The sequence below is a fragment of the Diabrotica virgifera genome, chromosome 1 (genome assembly GCF_917563875.1).
Source record: "Diabrotica virgifera virgifera chromosome 1, PGI_DIABVI_V3a".
NCBI classification, from domain to species: Eukaryota; Metazoa; Arthropoda; class Insecta; order Coleoptera; family Chrysomelidae; genus Diabrotica; species Diabrotica virgifera.
The window spans coordinates 130666150-130691856 of record NC_065443.1 but is presented as its reverse complement, the minus strand read 5'-3'; the positions used below and the strand labels follow the sequence as shown (position 1 = coordinate 130691856).

The window sequence follows — 25707 nt, the reverse complement described above, 5'->3', positions numbered from 1 at the left end:
GTCCACATAATGTTCAGGCAAAAGTCACACCATTTTGAGCGTCGGGTTTGGGGGGGAGAGGGGGGAGAAATCGGTAAATTCGTAGTTTTTTAAGTTGTTCGTCAATATTTCCAAAACTATGCGGTTTAGCATAAACAACCTTTCATACAAAAATGTTCTACATTAAATTTTAAACAAAAAAGGCCCTATACATAATCCTTCTAAAATGAACGGTTCCAAAGTTACGGAGGTATTAATGTATAATTGGTCCAAAAAAGGCCTAACCCAGACATTAAAAGTAAAAGTTTTCCCCCAACACCAAATTGTTCTATATGGTCCAGATATTGTTCAGTAAAAAGTTACACCATTTTGAGCATCCGGTTTGGGGGGGAGAGATGGGGAAGGAATCGCTATATTAGTAGTTTTTTTATGTTTTTCGTCAATATTTCTAAAAATATGCTTTAGCGTAAACCATGTTCTATACAAAATGGTCTACATCAAATTTAAAACAAAAAAGGTCCTATACATAATTGTTATAAAATCGACAATTTCAGAGTTATGGCGGGTGAAAAGTGGAGGTTTTCGATACTTTTTATATATTTTTGAGCAATTTATAATATTTTTAATAATTGAAAGAAATTTTCTTTAACAAGATTTGCTATTTCAGTGGCCGATGGTATGTTAGTGATAAGCCCTTGAAGAAACGTCAACCTCACCACCCAAAATCATCATCAATTGACCAAAAAATATAAAAAGATTGATTTTATAACAATTATGGATAGGACCATTGTTGTTTTAAATTTTATGTAGAGGGTTTTTGTATAGAACATTGTTTACGCTTAAGCATAGTTTTAGAAATATTGACGAAGAACGTAAAGAAACTACTAATTTACCGACTTCTCCCCCATCTCCCCCCAAACCGGACGCTCAAAATGGTGTAACTTTTTACTGAACAATATGTGGACCATATAGAACAATTTGGTGTTGGAGGAAAACTTTTACGTTGGATGTCTGGGTTAGGCCTTTTTTGGACCAATTATAATATACTACCTCCATAACTTTGGAACCATTCATTTTAGAAGGATTATGTATAGGACTTTTTTATTTCAAATTTAATGTAGAACATTTTTGTATAGAAGGTTGTTCATGATTAACCTCATAGATTTAGAAATATTGAGGAAAAACGTAAAAAACTACGAATTTACCGACTTCTCCCCCCTCTCCCCCCAAACCCGACGCTCAAAAATTTTAGCTGTGACTTTTTTCTGAACATTATATGGACCATATAGAACAATTTGGTGTTGGAGGATAACTTTCACTTTGGATGTCTGGGTTATGTCATTTTTTAAATCAATTCCATCATACTATTATTTCATTTTCTTGACAACGAAAATGTTCGGTGTGGAAAGAATTAATAAGTGCGTGGAATGCGGAAAAGTATACATATACACGTAAACATGATTTAAGAAGACATGTAAAAAGTTCGCAGTAGGCAACCCAAATTACACGGCGCAAAGTAGTGGGTCAGGACCTAGAATCGAGTACGATTACAAGTTAATAGTTACTCAGACTGTAGTGTAGACTGTAGACCAACGACCTAAATCGCACATGCTGGATAATGAAGTAAGAAGTAAGAAACATAGCCAAAATATCATAGAGGGTAACACCAATCAAATGGAGAATGCGAAAACAAGGAAATGATTTATTTAAGTATATCTGCATGATATTAAGTATATCTGCTTTTATTAAAGATATAAATGCTATAAAAATCCTCAGTGTTTTTCAAGATATTATGCAAGTAATCAAACTTGTTTGTCATTCAAATGACGAAGAAGAAGAAGAATAAACAAAGAATGATGGAAACACGTTGATTTTAAGTTATATAAATGACTGTATGGTATTTTAAACTGTGATAATTATTGCGAATTGTAAAACTAAACACCAAGTTCATTGCAACCACATAGTTTTGCAGCTTTTCAGGTTAATATAAAAATTTTCCTTGGCATTTCTTTATAGTCGTTAGTCTTAAAGAGCCATTTTAATATTCAAAAGGTGTAGACATCTTTAATTGTTTGTCCCAAATCGGAGATATATTTTAATATTAAAAAGTATCCAGTTGGCAAATTCGTCATGGAATAAGCTATTCAGATTTGAACGAGCGGATTTATCTGGATTTGTATACCTTCTTTTCCCGTTTTCTCTCTTGTCCGATACGCGTCTTGAAAATTCTTAGAAATGTTCTTTAATAAGGTTGCCTTGGATTTTAAAAGCTTTACTCTATTGTTGGAAGCAGCTTCAAATACGGAAAAATTTAAGACAATGGATGCCTACTTTCGTGATGAGACTAAATGCGTTTTAAAAGCTAGGTTATTATTTTAATGAGTGTTGAATTATATATTCTCAACTGCATTTTACATCTAAGTTAAAGCTTTCTTGAAAAGTAAATACTTCTTGTCTGGAATTTTCATTTTCCAGTTATTAAAGTTAAAGAGTTAATTTTTTGGACTGGAAGTTGCAGAACTTATCTCAAGCAAGCACTAATTAGACATTCCTAAAAATATATTATGTCTAAGGCATAGAATGAATAAATTTCAGTGAAACCATGGCAATAAAAAACACAAAAAGTAAAAAACACTTGCTATCAAGTAAATAATTTCTGATTATACGACTATAATGATTAAAGTATTTATTTACCCATGAAAAAATATCCACGAACAAATCAAGGACAATGATTATGGTTATAGATAGAAGAAATTACAATCATACCGACATTTTAAAAATCAATGACATCAAAGTGGTAATTCAATTTTTGTGTATCTGGGCACCCTCATAACCAATTCCGGTGGATGAACCAAAGAAATAATACGCAGGTCCACTACAGCGAAGCGAAGGGGGCAATGACAAAGCTCACCAAAGTACGGAAACGCCACACCATCACCATAAATTCAAAAATAAGGATTAGAGAAACAACTGCCTTCGCCATTTTTTTATATGGATATGAGTGCTGTTCATTGAGGTAAGTTGGTAATAGTATATTACATACCTAGCGGGAAAGTACTCTATTTCAGCCGAGCGGCAAGGTAGTTTACCAAGGTGCGAAGCACCGAGGTAAACTACAGACGCGAGGCTAGAATGAGTTCCCGCGAAGTTTGTATACTATTTTACTCACAATCGGTTAGTAGTTTATGGATTTCTAATACTCACAATCTACCAATAATAATTTCGTTTCTAATATCTGTATCCATTTTCATTATGTGATAAAACAGTAGAAAATCCAGAAACGTCGGCGTCATCATCTATTTCTGAAACTCATAATTTTCAGCAACACGGTCTTACTTTAACCGTTAATAGTAATCATAATTCCAATGTAACTATTAATATTTATAATTCCAAATAATTTTCTTTTTGTTATTGTTGTTGTTGTTTCTTAATTAAATAAATGTTGAGTTCTATTCTATTCTTTCTAAACCATCTTTTAATCAAAAATGACATTGACATTTGCAGGTAGAAAAGTGACAGATGCTAGCCGGGAAAGTACTTTCCCGGCTAGCTGGGAAAGTAAAGTAAGGAAGCCAGTAAAAGAAGCGAGAGCCCGGAAAAGATCACCAACAAGGTATGTAGAGCTTATCACAAGAGAGGTCGGAGCTCCATTAAACTTTTTCTTCTGAGTTGCAGAAGATAAACAAAGATGAATATAGTTTAAGAGAAATTGAAATTTTAAGGTGGCACGGTAAGTTATTCATACTGAACAATTTATTACTATGGATTTCTGTCTTGTCCTACCAATTGACAAGTTTAATTTTTTTCATATATATCCATTTTATTTTCCTATATATCTCTTGACTTTCTTTTTAAAATTATTCTTTAATATTGACTGTCACAATCTCTTTCTAAATTCTATTTATTGCCATTTAGACCGGACCCTGGAAGCATTTGAATATGCAGAACCTGAGGACCGGCAACTATGTTCGGATTCTTTTGCTTGAGACCTTAAAAATGAAAAACTGAATCTTGGCCGAAGGTGCGATGGTGGCTATAAAAAAATAAATTTTTAGGAATAAAAATAATCCAACATGGTATAATTTGACTTGAACTTTCAAATGCTGCAAACAGAATTGCTATTTTATTTTTGAATCAAAAGTTATTCGGGTTCAAAAATTGCAATTTTTCGATCTTTTTAAAGTTTAACCGCGTTTATCTCGAAAACTACGCATTTTACGAAAAAACTTGTAAGAACATTTTTTGCTTAGAATGACCCAAAAAATACAAAAAAGTTTTTTTTGTTGTTTTGCGAAAAATCACTTTTGATCTGCCGTTAACCATCTCATCGCACCTTCGGCCAAGATTCAGTTTTTCATTGTTCAAGGTCCCAGGTTAAAGAATCTAAACATAGTTGCCAGTCCTCAGGGTTTACATACTCAAATGCTTCCAGGGTATGCACTAATTGTGTTCAGCTGTCTCAGTCAAAGTATTATATTCGTAGGGGAGTTTTACTACTCCAGGAATACTATTTTCATTATATGAAAGTTTTGGTTTACATGGCTAGGCCTTTGCACTAAATTGTTTTAACTTTTGTTGTGTAGAAGATCGAAGCACTTTTTTTCAGAGCCGATGCCGCACTGCAGGAAGTTTGGTAGGATGGTGGATGGTAGATACCAGCCTGGCGACCGTCCAGCTACTTATACCACGAATAAAAAAACGACGGTAGCCGCAGTGCTCTCCCACTACCATCTAAACATCCGGTGGTTCGCCAGGTATCTATCCACCCCAAATCAGTCGTGTTTGATATTCCATCCGGGTAGCCTGGCTACGGAGGAAAGCGTAATAAGTGCTGTGTATAAAAGTAGGGCAACTGGGGACCCAGCACACCCACTATGTGACGAAACATGGCTTAAAATATCTGTTGTATTTATTCTTTGCAGTTGAATTAAAACATCCAATATTCAAGTCAGGTGAATATAAAAAACAATTTTTACCTTTAAGTCGATTTTTCTCCACTTTATGAAAAGTACCGTGTGTGAGTTTTACCTCTAATAAGACGATATGCGAAAAAAACAAACCAAATGTAACGTAACAAATGAAACAAACGATTCCTCAGCAGTCAGTTGGATACTGACTTCTGACTTCATTTCACTCTTTCACTGCGTCCAGGATGCAGCGCCCCTCCACCATCTACCTTTAAAATCCACCCTATAAGCGACCATCTAGCATCCTGCAGTGCGGCATCGGCTTTGAGCTGTTATATCAGCTTGTCTTAGAAGCACCATACGTCTAATTCAATGTAATGACTGTACACCCAGATGTAGGGTTAAGTCTTAAAAGCGTTCTGTATCCTATTTCTTGGGCCCCTTTAGTCCCTTTTGCTTACGTCGTCTTCTTAACGATCTCTCTCCGTTTCTCTCTTGCTCAAATTTTCCCGCCATTCTCTTACTCTTGAATTTTGTAAATCTTTTTCAACTTCTTGCAGCCACTTTTATGTTGGTCCTGCCCTTTTCGTTCCTTCCTCCTTGATGCCTTTCTATCATCGCGTACGTCACGGCTTCATTTTCTGCTCGGCAGGGGTGACCTAACCATCTAATTCTACATTGCTTTAGTTTGGTTATGATATCTTCTTTTAGCACGGTCCTAATATTTTTTCTGTTTGTATATTTATTTTGATCTGTTTTTGTTGGTCCCAGTCTGGTTCCAATGAACTTTCTCTTTACTATTCAGAAGACTTCTTAGGTTTTTTAGCCATTGTTTCTGCTGCACATAATAATGTAGGTATAATTATTATAGGTCTGGATCCCGCGTATGAAACAAAGTTGATTAATCAAGCTGACAATTTGTTAATAGCTTAAGGGTGTCTAGTCGGACAAACTTTGATGTATGGGAACACTGGAACAGGGGAAGTTTTAATTGTGGAACAGGTTAAAAATTTGGAACGTCAGACCACGAAAACGTCCCATGTATTTTGTCGGACCGAACTTCCAATTGATTTGTTACCCTTTCATTAAACTCTCATGCAAAAATCAGACTGCTATTTGTCACCTGTCATAATTCCTGTCATTTGACATGTTCTACGTGTTCTACTCATTAAAATGCCCAGTTGGTGATAAATAGCAGACTGATTTTTGCAGGACAGTTTAAGAAAGGGTAACAAATTAATTGGAAGTTCTGTCCGACAAAATACATGGGACGTCTTCGTAGTCTGACGTTCCAAATTTTTAACCTGTTCCACAATTAAAACTTCTCCTGTTCCAGTGTTCCCATACATCAAAGTTTGTCCGACTAGATACCCTTAAGCTTATAAAAAAATTTTCAGCTTGCTATTAATCAACTTTTTTTTCATACGCGGGATCCAGACCTATTATGTTACTTATATATTGATATTATTTTTTTTAGCCGGTGATCTCCAATAGACGCTGTAGGCTGCATACAGCGTCACGCCGTAGGAAAAATGTTCATTTTAGTTACTTTTAATAAACTTTGAAGGACAAAAACTAATTTACAACCGAAAATAGCTAAAAAAAAGTAATGCTAAAACAAATTCAAATTACGGAGTGAATTGTAATGGCCACCGACTTAGCCGGTGGTATCCAATAGACGCCGTAGATTGCGTACAGCGTGTATTGAAGACTACCGCCTTAGTCAGTATTTTGTTTTTAAGTAATCCCTTATGTACAGAATAAGCTTTATTAGTTGCCAACATTTTTTCTTTTATTTTTGGTATTGCTCCTACGGTTTTGCTTATTGTCTTTACAAGGTATTTAAAGTGTTCTACTTCTTCAAATTCTGTATTATCTACATTTATTTTTTCTTTTATTCGTTTCGTTATAATCGGAATATTTTTGTCTTTTCTTGATTTAGTCTTAGTCCCATTGTTTCTACATTCTCTTTTATTTCTTTTAGCGTTTAGTTCATTATACAATATTTCCGTTCGACTGTGAAAGGAATAACGCAGACAAAGCACAGTTTTTGATTGTTTTTGTTTATTAGGTGTAGATAAGTCATATTGGTATGCTACATTCTGACGCGGTATTGTATGACTTGAAGTATTAGAGCTAGGATGCAATAGAAGATTTGTATTTTTATGGTTTAAAGGGGACATATTTTTATATATGTACCATATTATGTACCATATGTAAATGATGATGACAAGCAGCTTTTTTGGTTTTGTAATAAATAAAAATAAACTTCACATATTAGGTCCAAAGTTCATCAAAATTAATTTTAAGAGTTAATAGATTTTAAACTTATTATAGTAGAGGATCCGATATAAGGTCGATTTAAACCGATCTCTTTAATGGATAAAAATTATTGGATATGTAATTTAGAATGTTAACAATTACAAAAAACAAGGGTTCCCCGATCTAATCTTGTTCTAATTATATTTAATTAATAATTAAAAAGTGACATTTTCTTATGAATTAAAAAAATTTCGACCCGGGCAGATATTACTTCAGATCTTTTGGATCATTCTAAACAAAAAAGGTCTTTTGTAATTTTTCTGTAAAGTTGATAGTTTTCAAGTTATGAACAATTTAAAACTGAAAAAAGAACGAAAGATGACAATTTTCAAGGCTCAAAAACACAAGCAAAAAATATGATTTTTGAAATCATCGAGTACATAAATTCAAGTTCAATTCTTTTTCTAAAAGGGCCAAATAAGAGTTTTAGCCATGTTTTATTCTAAAATATATTTTTTAATTGTTAATGAGGAAGGTTTTTTATGGGGAGACGGGCATTAAAAACTTAAAAACAAAGTTTCAGAATGAAATAAGTCCAAAGGGCTTATCAAGAACTGATAGATAAGGTTTGAACTTGAATTTAGGTACTTCGTAATTTCAAAAATGGTATTATACACTTATGTTTTTGAGCCTTGAAAATCCTCATCGTTCGTTCTTTTTTCAGTTTTAAATTGTTTATAATTAAATTAAACGATCAACTTTAGAGAAAAATTACAAAATATCTTTTTTGTTTAGTATGACCTAGTAAATCTGAAATAATATCTGCCCGGGTCAACAATTTTTTTTTAATTTATAAAAAAAATATCATTTTTTAATTATTAATTAATTATAGTTAGAACAAGATTAGATCGGGCAACCCTTGTTTTTTTTTTAATTGTTAACATGCTAAATTACATATCCAACAGTTTTTATCCATTAAACAGATTGGTTCAAATCGACCATATATCGTATCTTAGACTATTAGTAAAACGACCATTGTCCTACGTTAGTAATATTTTAGTAACTTAACTACAAATCTTACATTAGTACATACAAATGCGCATCAAATTACGACATAATAGACTCAATTTTTTAAAATACTGGTACAGACCTGTTCGAGAAGTCGCAACTTCCGTCGATGAGTGTGCTCCTCCAACCGGTCCACGTACTCCCGTAGCTCCTCTATTTCTTCTTTTACTTGCTGGACGGTGTCCAGCTCGTGCTTGATCGCCACCATATCTCTCTTGACTTCCGAGACCTCCGATTGGCAACTCTCCACCGACTTAGTCAACTCCTGGAGTTGCGTACGGATCTCGCAGAGCGCAACGGTCGTTTCGAGATGGCGGTCGCCACGTTGCAGCTCGTCCAGCTTCGCGCTGAGATTCATACTCATAACGCTCACCTGCTTCTGCAGACTGAAGATGGCGCGGCGTGCGGAAGAAACGAGGTGTTAATTAGGTTTTAAGTTTTCGTGCAGAACTATTACACGTCGTCATGCAAATCTCATGCAGTGTTATTATTGAAAGTTTGTGATTGGTGATGTATATGGTAAATACATCATGAAGAACACATAAACTAAATGATAATCTACTCTGTAGAATTAAGAATTACAGTTAAAAAATATAGGTATAATAATATATTCACTTGTTTGTTATATTTTGTATGTAAAAATCTAATTTTGGCAAGTACAGATTTTCATAATTTTTATTGTGCTAATCATGAATATATCAGTTTTTTTTACTGACGACATCTGGTTAGTAGAGGAGAGCAAAGAAGTGTTAGAACAGAGGCTGAATTGCTATTGAAGAGGGAAAATACTTAATATAAAATACTTAATATTAACAGGTCTAAAATTGACTGCAATGGTCGAAAAAGCATCTAAAAGACAGCACATTAAGACACTTATCTAGACTGCAAGCACCCAACCATCTGAATGGAGTTAAGGCGACAGACATAATGAATTGGATCCAATGCTGGATTTTTAAATGCTTTGTTTGCTAAGTTTATAACTTTATACTATTTTAAATTAAATTACCGCTACCCCTGTATATTTCAGGATATCTGAATATGTACCTTATATTTCCCAAGACCACACCTTCTTGACATTTATACTAAATTTAGAATCAAGATGCAGTAGAAATGAACAAACCAAGATACGTTAAATGCTCCTAGGAGTACTCCCGAATCATAATTTACAATGAATATACATTGTAAATCCCAAATCATGATTTTCAAATTTTATGCATTGTAAATTATGATTCGGGAGTAAGTAGCATTTAGATATCTTCCGGTGCCTCAAAAAAGTTACTTTCAGATCCTCACAAAAACTACTTTCGCTTCCTCACCAGAACAGGTCCCAAATGTAACTCAACGAAGCTCATCGCTTTTAGTAGCATTTTTTTAGTAAACAAGAGCGAAGTAATTTTAATTAAATGTATAGTGTTTGTATTGTTAATAAACCGACAAACAAAAGTATAGTGGTGTATAATTTCATCCTCACAAGAGACCAACAGAATCAGCAACCTACTGCCAAAATCCTGTGAGTACATTCCATTGTACAGATCGTCCTAGGGTTTGAAGTCTAACAGAAAATTCGTGGATAAATGCCTGCTTTTTCTTTAATTATTTTACAATTTACAAAAAAGGAGTGTAATAAATAGCAATGTTTTTTCAAACTGCATAGTAAATAGTATTAGCCGGTAATGTTGCATATACGCAACTAATTCAAAAGTAAAATTGGAAAAATCCTTTGTAAAAGGTATAAAATTTTATTAAAACTCCTTTAAAGGGCTACATTACAACAAAACGTTTTTGATTTTTATAAAAAATCATCATCAGTGTTAGATAAACTGGATGCTAGCTGAGCCAAAAACGAAAAATATCCGGGTAAAAACCCTTTGCCATGTGACCATCACAAGGCATTTTATTAAAGTATGCACATTAAACGCATCTATGTTATATTTAAAGGGTTTTTACCCGGAAATTTTTCTTTTGTGGCTCAGCTAGCATCCAGTTTATTTAACACTGGTGACGTTTTTTTTATAAAAATCGAAAACGTTTTGTTGTGATGTAGCCCTTTAAAGGGATTTTAATAAAATTTTATACCTTTTACAAAGGATTTTTTCCAATTTTGTGATTGATGGTGTACAGCCAACTACAGGAAAAACATTTTCTTTTCCTTGTGGATTTTAATTCAAAAGTCATTTACTGATGAAAATGATGAATTTCTAATTACTTTTATATCATCTGTAGGTCAAAATGTACACACAAATGAATTTTCAAAGTTTTTAAAAGGCTGCCAGATGCAAGGTTTTTTTATTGATACACTGCATGATTGCAATCTACTCTATGAACAAAGTAATAAGTAAAGAGTCTTTAATTAAATTAAGGTGAGTTAGGTACCTTCCAGTAGGTATTCTGGCCATACTCTCTTCAGTTCTCTTTCGGAAAGTGTTTGGGTAAACAAATTATTTATCAATGCGTTGCTGTAGTCAATGGTGCGATTTTGTATTTTATTAAACGATTTTTTATTACGTCCTTGATTAGTGAAATGTCCAGATCATTGTGAAGTGACTGATTAGATACGTACCGTAGAGTTTTACTTATACGGAGTATTTTAGATTAGAATGTTTGGACTATCTTCATAATATTTTAAGAGGATCGGTACGTATTTTCGGCTGCAATGCTATTCATATGGGGATTCATTTTTTTCGAATCCTGAGAAAACTAATAAGTATTTTTGAAAAATTTAAACGCAGAATGAAATATTACGTTATTAGCGAGGGCCGAAAGTCCCTGAGAACTTCTATAATGTTTATTTTAATAAGTTACAGGGGTGAAAAACTAAGAGAAAATTTAGTGTGATTTTTAATTTCAAATATGTCATTCAAAATAAACTTTTTATTTATTCTAAGGGACTTTCGGCCCTCGGTAATAATTTAGTCTTTCATTCTGCGTTTAAATTTTTCAAAAATATTTATTGGTTTTTTGAGGATTCGAAAAAAATGAACACAATGCCGTGGTAATATTTTCCAAATCTATCTTTGTCTTACAACGCACTCAGCCGAATATAATATTGTCAGCATATATTGTCAGTCAGACACTGACAATCAGTGACAATTTTAAATATTTGACATTGCATCGGGAATATGTTGAGTTATTGATTAAATATTATTGATATACAGGGTGTCCCGAAAAGATTGGTCATAAATTATACCACAGATTCTGGGGTCAAAAATAGGTTGATTGAACCTCACTTACCTATATACAATAAAGCACACAAAAAAAGTTACAGCCCTTTGAAATTACAAAATGAAAATCGATTTTTTTTCATATATCGAAAACTCCTAGAGGTTTTTTATTGAAAATGGAAATAAGGAATTTTTATCGCAGCAACATCTTAAAAAAAAATTATACTAAAATTTGTGCACCCCATAAAAATTTTACGGGGGTTTTGTTCCCTTAAACCCACCCAAACTTTTATGTACGTTCCAATTAAATTATTTTTCTGGCACCATTAGTTAAACACGATATTTTTAAAACTTTTTTGCCTCTTAGTACTTTTTTGATAAGCCAGTGTTTATCGAGATATTTTGAATATTTTTCGAATCCACCACATATTTGTACATGGTTAAGTATGATTATAGACACCTGTTAATAATCTGAAAATTTATTTATAACTTAAATTTTTTGGTATATTTTGAAAAAGAAGCCACATCTCGATAAAAGATGACTTATCAAAAAAAGACTAAGAGGCAAAAAAGTTTAAAAAATACTGTGTTTAACTAATGGTACCACAACAATAGCTTAATTGGAACGTACACAAACATTTGGGGGGTTTAAAGGAACCAAACCCCCATAAATTTTCTATGTAAATATAGTAAAAAAGAAGCCGCATCTCGATAAAAAATGGCTTATCGAAAAAATACTAAGAGGCAAAAAAGTTTTAAAAACGTTGTGTTAAACTAATGGTACCACAATAATGAATTAATTGGAACGTACACAAAAGTTTGGGGGGTTTAAGGGAACAAAATCCCCATAAATTTTTTATGGGGTTTGACAAATTTCGCTATAATTTTGTTTTAAGGTGGTCCTGCCATAAGAATGACACATGTAAGTTTTCAATAGAAAATCTCTGAGAGTTTTCGATATATTGAAAAAAATCGATTTTCATTTTGTAACTTCAAAGGGCTGTAACTTTTTTTATGAGCACATTTGTACTAAGGTAAGTTAGGTTCAACCGAACTATTTTTGACCCCAGAATGTGTGGTATAATTTATGACCATTCTTTTCGGGACACCCTGTATAGTGTATTTGATAAATAATTGATTTAAGACCTGAACTTAATAAAAAGTTATTTATTGTGTATTATTTGTGGAATATCCAAGCAGAGAATACATCAGGATAATATATTCTGTGATCCAAGTATTTTGTTGTTGAAGATGTTCAAAATTGTAAGCGTTCCATATATTATTAAAAAATCACTTTAACACTTTTCCTCTTTTCTCGATTGAGTATTAGTCTTTGTTGTACAAATAAATTATTACAATCACTGAATACATAGTTAGTGAAAAAATTATCACATTTATTAACTGAATTAATAATTTGCAATTATAAAAATAACAGCTATCCAAGAACATTCAAAACCCATCTCTTTAAATTAATGATGACATTTTCAAGTAGAATGACATTCTAGTAATGCTTACATATCCATACCAGTGTGAATTTTACTACACGTAATTTGCCGTGTAAAGACAGAAAAAGTAGGAATACACGTAAAATATTTGCGAATTATGTACCCATAGCCTTAAGGTTTAATGCAGCCCCATAGTTGTATTCCATGTGTCCAAATTGGTATGAGCAAAGCTTTGTACTAAGGCTACTTTATTTTCAAGAAATAACTGAGACGTTGTGTTAAGTAGTTCACAAAATGACATATTTGGTAACTGTGATAAGGGATCAACTAGATCCAGACATAGAAATAAAACGTAGAATAGCAATGACTAAAACTACTTTTATGAAAATGAAGTCATTTCTTTGCAATAATCATCTCAGTTTAGAACTAAGACAAAGAATGGTTAAGTGCTATGTTTGGTCCGTACTTTTGCATAGTGTAGAAGTGTGGACGCTAAAAGTATCGATCATGAACAGAATTGAAGCATTTTAAATGTCGATTCATAGACCGATGCTGAAGATACCCTGGACAGCAAGAAAAACTAATGAAGAAGTACTAAGGAAGGTCAACAAAGATAGAGAACTGCTAAAGACTGTTAAACATCGAAAAATGTCTTATCTGGGACATATAGTGAGGGGAAGTCGATATAAAATATTACAACTGATCCTTAAAGACAAAATAGAGGGCCGTAGAGGTGTAAAAAGAAAACAGGTTTCTTGGTTTAAAAACATTCGTGAATAGACTCAGATTTCAAATGCAGGACAATTATTCCATATAGAAGAAGATCGAGAAGCCTTCGCAATGGTGATCGCCAACGTCGGATAATTCTGATATGGCACGTGAAGAAGAAGAAGCTAAGTAGTTAGTTCATAATTTTTTAGTTTAAGATCTAGTTTTTTCCGTTTAGTCTTAATGTGTGTTTTCCATATGAGTTTTTCATCCAGATGCAATCCCAAGTGTTTGACAACTGGTTTTATGGAAATGGTCGTATTATTAATAAAAACTTAAGAATTTGCAGATTATCTTGTTGTAAAAGTAATTTGTACTGATTTTCGAGCATTAACATTGATCTTACATCGCTTAAGCCAGTTTTGTAGTTGGTCTAAATGATCTTGTACATTTTTAATGCTTCATTAGAATCTATATCCACTGCCCAGATTTCTGTGTCATAAGCTCAAGAAGCTAAGAAGGTATTATTTTTGGTTAGAACGTCGGCTGTAAATATCATATACAGAAGTGGGTCTGGAACGCTACCCTGATTTATTCCAGATTGTATGCCGTGGTAATTACAGCGGTAAATAATTTTGAAATATACAGGGTGTCCAGAAACTCTACCGACAAACGAAGACAGGAGATTCTTCAGATAGTTTTAAAATAATTTAATCCAATTCACTTAGTCCGAAAATGCTTCCTAAGGGAGCTAGAGCACTTTGAAGATGGCGTCTTGTAATTAGTTTTTCTTAAATACCGCCAGAACGCTTCTATTTAGAAAAACAAAAATTGGTACGCGTATTTATCTTCAAGATATAAATCTAATCCATCCATTGCCAATTTCTAGTACCGATCATAGGCGTCCGTTTTGGGTAGGGCAACGGTTATTTTATCTCAAAATTTTTTTATATTTAACTTTTATGCATTTCTGATACTGGATTATTAAATTGTCAAGTATTCTAGTACTAAAAGGTACTCTTGTTTTAAATCGGTAGGACACACCGTTTTCTAGAAAAATCGATTTGAAAATTTTTCTCTTTTTGAACCAGAAAAAAAAATTTAAAAAAAAACTGTTTAGAAAGATGAAAACTGGTACATTTATTTATATTCCAGAGATAAATCGATTTCATTAATTGCGAATTTCTAGTACTGGTCATAGGCGTCCGTTTTGGGTAGGTCAACAGTTATTTTATAGCATAACTTTTCTGTCTTGAATTTCTGAGCATTTTTGACACTAGATTATTAAATTATGAGGTATTCGAGTACTAAAAGCTACTCTCACTTTATGTTGGTAAAATACTTCGTTTTTTGTTGAAAAGTTCTTTCAATTTTTTTTCACATTCCAAAAACGAAAAACTTTCAAATCGATTTTTCTAGAAAACGGTGTGTCCTACCGACTTAAAGCAAGAGTACCTTTTAGTACTAGAATACCTCACAATTTAATAATCCGGTGTCAAAAATGCATAAAAGTTAAGAACAAAAAAGTTATGCGATAAAATACCCGTTGCTCTACCCAAAACGGACGCCTATGACTGGTACTAGAAATTTGCAATGAATGAAATCGATTCATCTCTGAAAAGTAAATACGCATACCAATTTTCGTTTTTCTAAATAGAAGCGTTCTGGAGGTATTTAAGAGAAACTAATTTCATGACGCCATTTTCAAAGCGCTCTAGCTCCCTTAAGAAGCATTTTTGGACTAGGTGAATTGGGTTAAATTGTCTTAAAATTATCTGAGGAATCTCCTGTCTTCGTTTGTCGGTAGAGTTTCTGGACACCCTGTATAGATCTTAGTTATTATGTTGAATTTAAATTTCGGACAATTCAGGTTTTTAACAATTTAGGAATCAGGTAAGAATAAATTGTTCTATTAAATTTTTTACTTAAAACTTAACAATTGTTACAAAAATATAAATTGTAACTATTTTCCTGTATATTAAAGTTATTCTTTTTAAGAGTAGTCATGAGCATTACAAGTTAGCGAAACACTTTTAACGAAAATGGAAGCAGGTCGTAAAAGTTTCATTTCGCGACATTTCCCAAATAAAATGAAATTCAACTCTTCTCAGCCATATCCATGAAACTTGGAAGGTATCCAAAAATAATTTTATCCAGAACTCCACATTAATATTTGACCTAGAGTGTTGAATTATTTGGAACATTATATTTATAGGATAAGGATATGATCGGATATATTTTTGATGTGGCGTAAAGATGTAATGATAAACTATTCAGTTTTTAGAATATAAAAATATTTTAATAAAAAAGAATCTTTCAGATAAGGTATTTCAAAAAAAGAATAGTAGCGCTAATATAATATAGAGATTAGCCGAAAGAAATGGATGCATTAATTATGTTTTTTCCAATATCATTTTAAAGCCTTCTACTTTAAAATGTATAATACATGCCCGAATTGCCGATATAAATGAGTCATATTAAATAAATTATTATTAGAAGAATTTTTACTAAGCAACATTTTTGTTTATTTAGTATTATTTTGTATTTTGACGACACCGGACTTGGGCGTCGAAACGTTAATAAATTCATTTTTTTGGTAAAATTGTGGCTTATTTCCCATTTAAAATAGTTCATTATAAAAATGCCAAAAGGAAATAGCTTCAGAACAAAATTATATTAATGTTTATATTAGTGAATAAAGCGTTGAATAACCTTTCGAATGAACAATCACACGACCCCTATTCTCATTTAAAAAAAATAGTCGATTACGTCATCACGCCCAGATGGATGACGTCATTAGTATTAAGTATACATAATATGCCAAAAAAATTGTAATTTAAAAGTAAAAAGCGGCCTGTTCCGGGATTTATCTCCGAGTCGCCCATTCTCGAGAAAATTAATTTATTCCAACTCAAATGTCCTCACTGCATATAGTTGTACTTTGTATGTCTTGTTAGTTGTTTAGATTTTATAAGGTTTTGAAGCGCATGAAGACATCTGTTGTCGGTTTGTATTCTATTGTTTATTTATTGTGATTCGTTATTTTCTTCGGTTAAAATCTCCTATATTCTTTTACGCATGGCACTATGTGGGTATATAATGGGGTAGTTTTTTATACCTAGTAGGGAAGAGAAATTATTGACTAGGTTACTCATGGCCAGTACAAAAAATAAATAATCATACCAACCAAAAGAGCAAACTGAAATCTGTCGTGAGTGTTGCCATTTATGAATACCATTCTTGTGTATTATGTATTACAAGAATATTTTATCATTAGATCCTACGAAGAACACATCCTGATTTTTCTTGTGTAAGTAGTTTGTTCGAAAATAGTAATAAAACTAGTCTTAATTTATTTACTATAATCAATCTACAACATTATGTTACTGGGTATGAGACCATCAAACATTTATTGTATATATAATATTATTGTATAAAAGTCCTTATAGGGAAATCCATTAATAAAATCGTTTATTAGCTTAAAAAAATGTTTAATTATAGAAATTCCAGGCTAAGAGTTCCGAACATATTGTAGAATATAGAACCGATATTACAATATTATCCAATATAAATCATCTGCGATTTACAGATGACAAAATTTTTCCAAAGTATGACCCAAAACATACAAAGAAAGAATAGTGTAGGAAACAAAGGTTGAACCTTGCAAAATGGACACAAGTCCGGTTTTATTTTTTTTCTGGTATATCAAGGGGTGCTTATTATAAGACTAACTTTTTCTGAAAAAATTTCGCCCCGGAACCTCCCTTTTCACCCCTTTAAAGGGGGTAATTTGTGGTTTTTGCGGAACGTAGCCCTTCCTGTAACTTTTACAAAAAATTTCTTTTATAGAAATATGAAGAGGACTATATTTTCTACGATCTATTTCCAACAACATCTCTCTATCATCCACCGTTTAGCGGGGGTGGCGCCCTAAAGTTGACAAGTTTTTAAAAAAGATGTTTTTAAAAAAAATATATTTTTCCCTAACTGTAACGGAAATTAAGAAGAAATCCTGCGGCAATTATTCACAAATAATTGACTGATTTTTTGGTATAGGTTTTACTTAAGGATAATTGCCCTTTTTTTAATTACAGGGTGTTACATTTTAAAAAACCTCTTTTTATACCATCTGAACCGTTTATGCTAGAGTAAAAAGACTTTCAGCGCTTACCCATGTACTGGTGCTATTTACAAATTTGTATAATGCACCCCCATTTTTTCCCCGGAACCACCCCAAAAAAAAGAAGAATTAATAAATAAATTGATTTTCTTGGAATCCTTCACACACAATGCCCTTTATTAATATGCTTCATACATCATTTTGTGGAAGTTATTATTACCCATGCATGGACACCAAAAGCAATTTCCTAGTGCAACCCCTTAAGCTAAAAAAAAAAATAAATAAAATGGGGGTTTGAAATTTTTTTTTGTTTTTTGCTTTTTGATCCATATGGGTATATGCTTCATCAATAGTGCTTTTCAAAAATATATATGGTTATTGCAACATCTCTGCGAAAACCACCCCTATCCTTGAAAATGTACTGCAGAAACTACCCCTATCCCTTGGCGAGCATGTTTTTACGATTTTCTCATTACCTATGTATTATTTTTAAACAAAACTTATACAAGGTTAAAGACCACTATTTACTCTAAAAATTATGTCCTATTCATTTTTTCGTATAAGCAACGGTTACGGCACAGTGGCGCCGTAAACCTCATATATGCTTTGGCGGGCTCCAGTTTTTGTTTTTTTTTTCGTCATCTGTTCGTTTTGTTGATAAAGTACTTATGCAAAATAAAACAACACAGTGTAACCTACAAATTATGACTTATGCACATTTTACATTCTTTGCTCCCCAAAGCCACAGTGGTGGCCCAAAATAAATTTTTGCATATTTTCGCCACCTACATGCATTTTATTGCATTAATGCTACCTTAACAGCACAATATTTACCCTTAGGTGGTCGCTACGCAGTGGCGGATCCAGGGAGGGGTGATGGGGGTGAACACCTCCCCCCCCTCAAACCAAGTCATATTATATTCAAAGATTATAAAAATATTCATTTATTTTTATAGAAATTTAACCAATTGGCACCCCCCTCTTAACGATGCTGGATCCGCTACTGTCGCTAAAGCATAAAAAGTCATTCTTATAAAAATAATATTAATATTATATAAGTATTTCTATAAAAAAAAAATGAATATTTTTATAATCTTCAAATATAATATCACTTGGTTTGAGAGGGGTGGGGGTGATCGCCCCCATCACCCCTCCCTGGATCCGCCACTGCTTAGCGACCACTTAGGGGTGAATATTGTGCTATTAAGGTAGCATTAAAAATGCGTGTAGGTGGCGAAAATATGAAAAAATTTATTTTGGGCCACCACTGTAGCTTTGGGGAGCAAAGAATGTAAAATGTGCATAGGTCATGATTTGTAGGTTACACTGTGTTGTTTTATTTTACATAAGTACTTTATCAATAAAACAAACAGATGACGAAAAAATAAACAAAAACTGGAGCCCGTCAAAGCATATATGAGGTTTACGGCGCCACTGTGCCGTAACGGTTGCTTAAACGAAAAAAATGAATAGGACCTAATTTTTAGAGTAAATAGTGGTCTTTAATCTTGTATAAGTTTTGTTTAAAAAAAATGAATAGGTAATGAGAAAATCGTAAAAACATGCTGGATAAGGTATAGGGGTAGTTTCTGCAGTATATTTTCAAGGATAGGGGTGGTTTGCGCAGGGATGTTGCAATAACCATATATATTTTTAAAAAGCACTATTGATGAAGCATATGCCCATATGGATCAAAAAGCAAAAAACAAAAAAAAAATTTTAACCCCTCATTTTTTTTATTGTTTTTGGCTACAAGGGTTGCACTAGGAAATCGCGTTTAGTGTCCATGCATGGGTAATAATAACTTGCACAAAATGATATATGAAGCATATTAATGAAGGGCATTGTGTGTGAAGGATTCCAAGAAAATCACTTTATTTATTAATTCTTCTTCTTTTTTGGGTGGTTCCGGGGAAAAAATGGGGGTGTATTATACAAATTTGTAAATAACACCAGTACATGGGTAATCGCTGAAAGTCTTTTTACTCTAGCATAAACGGTTCAGATGGTATAAAAAGGGGTTTTTTAAAATGTAACACCCTGTAATTAAAAAAAGGGCAATTACCCTTAAGTGAAACCTATACGAAAAAATCAATCATATATTTGTGAATAATCTCCGTAGCATTTCTTTTTAATTTCCGTTACAGTTTGCGAAAAATATTTTTTTTCTAAAAACATCTTTTTTAAAAACTTGTCAACTTTGGGACGCCACCCTTGCTAAACGGTGGATGATAGAGAGATGCTGTCGGAAATAAATCGTAGAAAATATAGTCCTCTTCATATTTCTATAAAAGAAATTTTTTATAAAAGGTACAGGAAGGGCTACGTTCTGCAAAAACTATAAATTACCCCCTTTAAAGGGGTGAAAAGGGGGGTTCCGGGGCGAAATTTTTTCAGAAAAAGTTAGTCTGATAATAAGCACCCCTTGATATACCAGAAAAAAAATAAAACCGGACTTGTGTCTATTTTGCAAGGTTCAACCTCTGTTTCCTACACTAGAATTACTAATCAAAAAGTGAGCTTAAAAATAAACTATGTAAAATCTGAAACCAATGCAGAATAAACCACTAAAAGTATAGAATAACGGATAAAAAAATAATATAGAAATACATTTACCTGGGTCCATATCTTTAGTATGTGCATTGTGCAACATATTATGGTCAACTATAGGACATATTTCAAATAAAACGTCAAAATAAAACTAAAACGTCAATACAAAAATTATAGGTTTTTTTCTTCTTTTTTTTTTGTAGAGATATGACTCTGCCTATTTTTCAATGTGCCTCCAGTAAGTTATGGTTCTATCGTTTTTGTGGTCTTCCCATTGATGTCTTCCTATTGGGGAACCCTCTCTCGCAGTCCTTACTACCCTATTTGTTGTCATTTGGCTTATGTGGTCATTTCTTTCTACTCTTTTGTTGCTTGCGCAGTTCTTAACGTTCTCCAGTTTGCATCTCTGTAGTATATCAAATCTGTACTTGTAGCTCTGTCTCTCACTGCCTTACTATAGATTTTTTCTACGAGCGTGCAAAAGTTTCTACTTTCGCGCACGCATTTTAGTTTAGAAAGTTTCACTTTTCCGCATGCGTGTTACTTTTCCGCACGCGTGTTACTTTTCCGCACGCGGTTTTTACTTTTCCGCACGCGTGTTAATTTAGATATGTTAATATGCCCTTAAAGTAATTATAATATATGCAATAAACTAATATTTAGATATTATTTACTAATTTATTTCAAATATATCTTATTGTGTTCCTGTTTTAATGAAATTAACGCGACTATTTTATTAGACTGTTTTTAACTGATAAAACGGCATAGCAACGCTTCGTTTTCTACTGACAAAACTCCTTAACGACATGAAATCTCAGCGACAAAATTATGACAGATCCGTCACGAAAGTGTATGATAATAACAAATAAATAAAGATTGTATTTCGTTGATATGGTGCATTAATTGTTTCGTGAAATAGTCTTATCGAATATCATTCGAGTGAAAATTATTTCCGACAAAATTTTCTCCTGGTTTTATTCAAGTTCGTTGCCTTTTGGTAATTTTCGCTTATGAAATTTTGACAAAATCACTCGACTGACGTCTCGTGATTTAAGTCAAAATTTCAGTCGCGAAAATTGCCAGGCAACAAACTTTCATACCAGTCGAAAATATTGCCGGCAAAATTTTCTCTCTTGTGATATTATATACCACAATTCGATACAATAAAATTATTTTGACATAATATTCGAAAGTCAAATCGGTAGACAATAACAGTCGTTTTGAATCATCGTCATGGAAACCAAGATCGTCGTCATGCTAACTAATTATATTGAAAGTTTGGTTTTGACAACCTTGTCAAAGAATTAATTTGTGTATGTATTTTTATATTAATTAAAATAATTGATTAAGATTTGGTAATTTTTTAAAGACTCTTAGAAAAAATATTGTTCCTAACTCTTGCAGAAAGTCTGTTTTCCGCACTCGACTGCTTGCCGAACTCCCGCTTCGCGTCGTTCGGCAAACTGCAGTGGCGTGAGGAAAAGAATGACTTTCTGCACTTGTTAGGAAAATAACTATTTGGAAGGGTTTTTTTCATCTCTGCTGTTTCTAGCAATTTTTTTGTCCTGTCTGTGTTAGGTCGTGTTTCTGCCGCGTATGTCGTTAGTGGTCTGATGACTGTTTTGTAAATTCTGCCTTTCATTCATTTTCCGTTAATTTTATTTCTCCGTATTATTTCATTCAGCTAACATGGGTTGTGTTTGCTCTATTTACTCGATCTTCCATTTCTGTTTCTAGCTTTCCGTAGCTAGATAGTGTGATGTCAAGAAATTTAAACTCAATCACTTGTTGTATTATCTGACCCTCCAGCTCTAATTTACATCTTATTGGATTTGGTGTTATAACCATGCACTTGTCTTTTTTGTATAAATTGACATGTTAAATTTTCTGGCGGTTATGTTCAATTGGTGCAGCATACAATGTAAATCATCTTCAATTTGAAAGATTGGTATTGCATCGTATGCATAGAAGATTTAAGTTATTTTCTCCCATTTGGTATCCTTTTTTAGTTTTTACTTTTTCATTTTATTATTTTAAACATGATCAGGTTGAAAAATGGAGTATTCAGGGAATCCCCCTATTTTTCCCTTTACCAACTTCAATTGGGTCAGAGGTATCTGAGTAATATCAATGGAAAACGCCCTTCAATTTGACTCTATCAAATGTCTTCATAAATTCCACGAAACAAAAATTACAAATTGTACAATATAAATGAAAAGTCTTAACCTTGAGAGGTTTTACTTAGTCCCGTTTTGAGAGTGCAAATGCGAAATGATGCGTTACAAAAAAAAACTACCATATGAGACTCAGAACATATTACAATCGGGTAGATTTAATTATTAAGTTACATAATTGATAAATTCAATGTAAGACCAATTATATACAGTGAGCACGTAAAGGTTGGAATAAATTCATTTTCTCGAGAATGAACGATCTTGGAAAAAATCCCGAAATAGGTCAATTTTTATTTTTAAATTACGACTTTTTACATATATATCATACTAGTGACGTCACCCATTTGGGCGTGATGACGTCATTGATGATTTTTTTAAATGAGAATAGGGGTCGTGCGATAGCTCATTTGAAAGGTAATTCAATTCTCTATTAAGTAGTACAAATGTTAACATAATTATTTATACAGGGTGTCCAAAAAAATTTTTTTTGAATTAAATTTATTCACATAAAAAAAAGAATGTATGTAATTTATTTAATTCAAAATATATTTTACTGTTATATTGTATTTGCATAAATTCAAAATGCAGCAACCCACCTGCCTCTTGACAGTTTGAACATTTAATTTAAGCGAAAAGCGATGATTATTTTTTAAATAAACATTTTTTTATGTTTTCTGAGAGCACTAACATGTATTTTGAATTAAATAAATTACATACATTTTTCTCTTTGTCAATAAATTTAATTCAAAAAAATTTTTTGGACACCCTGTATAAATAATTATGTTAATGTTTATACTACTGAATAGAGAATTGAATTACTTTTCAAATGAGCTATCACACGACCCCTATTCTCATTTAAAAAATCATCGATGACGTCATCACGCCCAGATGGGTGACGTCACTAGTATGGTATATATGCCAAAAAGTCGTAATTTAAAAAATAAAAATTTACCTGTTTCGAGATTTTTTTCCGAAATCGTCCATTCTCGAGAAAATGAATTACTTCCAACCTTTACGTGCTCAGTGTATAATATATGCTTCCTAAACCAGACCCGATATAGCCAAAACACAAATACTATTGGAATCGGCAGAGATGAGAGTACCGAGAAAAATTCCAGGAAATACGTCAAGAGATCGAAAGAATGGTAAAGATATTAGAAGACAATATAACGTATAGTGTATAAACGAATGAACACTAATAAACCGGGAGATATTAACAGAAGTTCAACCACGATTTTCTAAGTCCTGCCCTTTGCAATACTGGAAGGTTGGAGAAGGTACTTACAATTTGTGGAAAAATCCACGGGTTTCCTGTGACATTTTCCTGTGAAAATTAGATATTCCATGAAGAAAAAAATTGGGAGTTGCGATGAATTTTTAAGTCCTGCCATATCCATAGAGTAACAGGACACTATCTATTTGATGAAGAAAATTTTTTGGGCAGGACGGTTGCAAAAGGACTAAGAGAGTATACAGATATACAAACATGTAATGAAAATAATGAAATTTTCATAATTTTCTAAGTCCTGCCAACTTAATAAATTAATCATATTTATTTCAAAATGACCAAAAAAAATGTTGGCATGACGTCACTTAATGTTTAACTGCACTTGTTTCTTGGAAAATTCTGTATAAAATTTTCACTCTGGTTCCGTGATTTTCTAAGTCATAAAATAAATTTTGTTATAAAATAAATAATTTCAGTAGACATTATTCAAAATGGCAGGATGTTTAGTTACACCTTTTTTACTATATATAGTTAAAAAATTTGTAAGAAAATTCGTGAAAAATTACACGATTTTCTAAGTCATGCCATTTCGCACATATCTCAAGAAGGTTAATATAAATCTATTTTCAAAGAGGCAGGATGGTTGTATAGTTATTTCGTATAAAAAATTAAATTGTGTGTCTGTAAAATTATTTCAGGGTGTTATACAAACATATTCATATCACCACAATTTTCTGAGTCATACCATGTCGAGTATGCTTAAAAAACACTAATCTAAAACCGTTTACAATTTGGCAGGATAACCGCAAAGATGAATAATACAAAAAATTAATTTGTATATCATTAAAACAATCGTATCCTATTAAATATTATTTTCCTGAATAATGTCTCGGAATTTTTACACACTTTTCAAATCTAATAGCACACTGTAACATCTTTATTTTAAGTGATTAGATCATATTTTTATCTAAGTAAACGCAATAAAAGTAAATAAACAATTTTTACAATTTATTGGTTATAGTAGGGAATTTACCTACCCATTATATTATACAGGGTGTCCAGAAGCTCTCATAACAAACGAAAACCGGAGATTCCTCAGATAATTTTAAGAAAATTTAATTCAATTCACCTAGTTCAAAAATGCTTCCGTGGAAAGCTAAAGCTCTTTAAAGATGGCGTCTTGTAATTCATCATCGTCAGAATTCAACCCGGATCTATCCAATGCTGGATATAGGTCTCCATCAGTCTTCTCCATGCATTTCTGTCCTGTGCTGTCTGCATCAAATTTCTGTCGATCTGTTTGATGCCATCAGACCATCTGGTTGGCGGACGACCTCTACTTCGATATGCTTCGTCTAGAAGAAGCATATCAAAGTCTTGTAATTAGTTTCTTTAAAATAGCTGCAGAACGCTTTTATTTGGAAAAACGAAAACTGGTACACTTATTTATCTTCCAGAGGTCAATTGTCAAATGTCAATTATCAATTGTCAATTTTTAGTACCGGTCATAGGGGTCCGTTTTGGTTACGGAAACGGATATTTTATCGAATAACTTTTCTGTCTAACTTTTAAGCATTTCTGACACTGGATTATTAAATTCTGAGCTAGTTTTGTACTAAAAGGTACTTTTGCTTTAACTCAGAAGAATACGCAGTGTTCTAGAAAAATTGATTTGAAAAATTTTTAGTTTTTTGGTATTTTGAGTTTAAAAGAATTTAGAAAAATTCTATTTAGGAAAACGAAAACTGCTACGTTTATTTCTCTTCCAGAGAGGAATCGATTTTATCAATTGTGAATTTCTAGTACTGGTCATAGGTATCCGTCTTGGGTAGATCAACGGATATTTTATCTCATAACTTATTGGTCTTTAAATTTGTAGACATTTTTGAGAGTAGAGTATTAAATTATGAGGTATTCTAGTACTAAAAGTTACTCTTGCTTTAAGTCGGCAAATACACCGTTTTTTTATTTTTAAAAAAAAAATTTTTAAATTCAAATAAAAGGTGTACAATATGAGAATGGGTGGAAATTGTATTTTAGTGCATAACATGCATCCAAAAGTGCATAAACCTGTCAAAATCAGTGTATTAAGGGCAAAATTTTGT

General features: G+C 32.5%; 1 protein-coding gene across 5 annotated transcripts in view; it reads right to left on the bottom strand.

Annotated features, from left to right (window-relative positions):
* Nucleotides 1-25707, bottom strand: part of LOC114326427 (glucose transporter type 1) — a 659305-nt gene that overhangs the window by 365298 nt on the left and 268300 nt on the right. For 2 of the 5 annotated variants that reach the window (XM_028274792.2, XM_028274793.2), the window contains exon 1: nucleotides 8299-8595. The exons of the other annotated variants lie outside the window; for them this stretch is intronic. In XM_028274792.2, the coding sequence (XP_028130593.1) occupies nucleotides 8299-8580 (282 nt within the window). In that variant the 5' untranslated portion in view covers nucleotides 8581-8595. Of the gene's footprint in view, nucleotides 1-8298; nucleotides 8596-25707 lie in introns of those variants that run through there. 5 annotated transcript variants of the gene reach the window in all.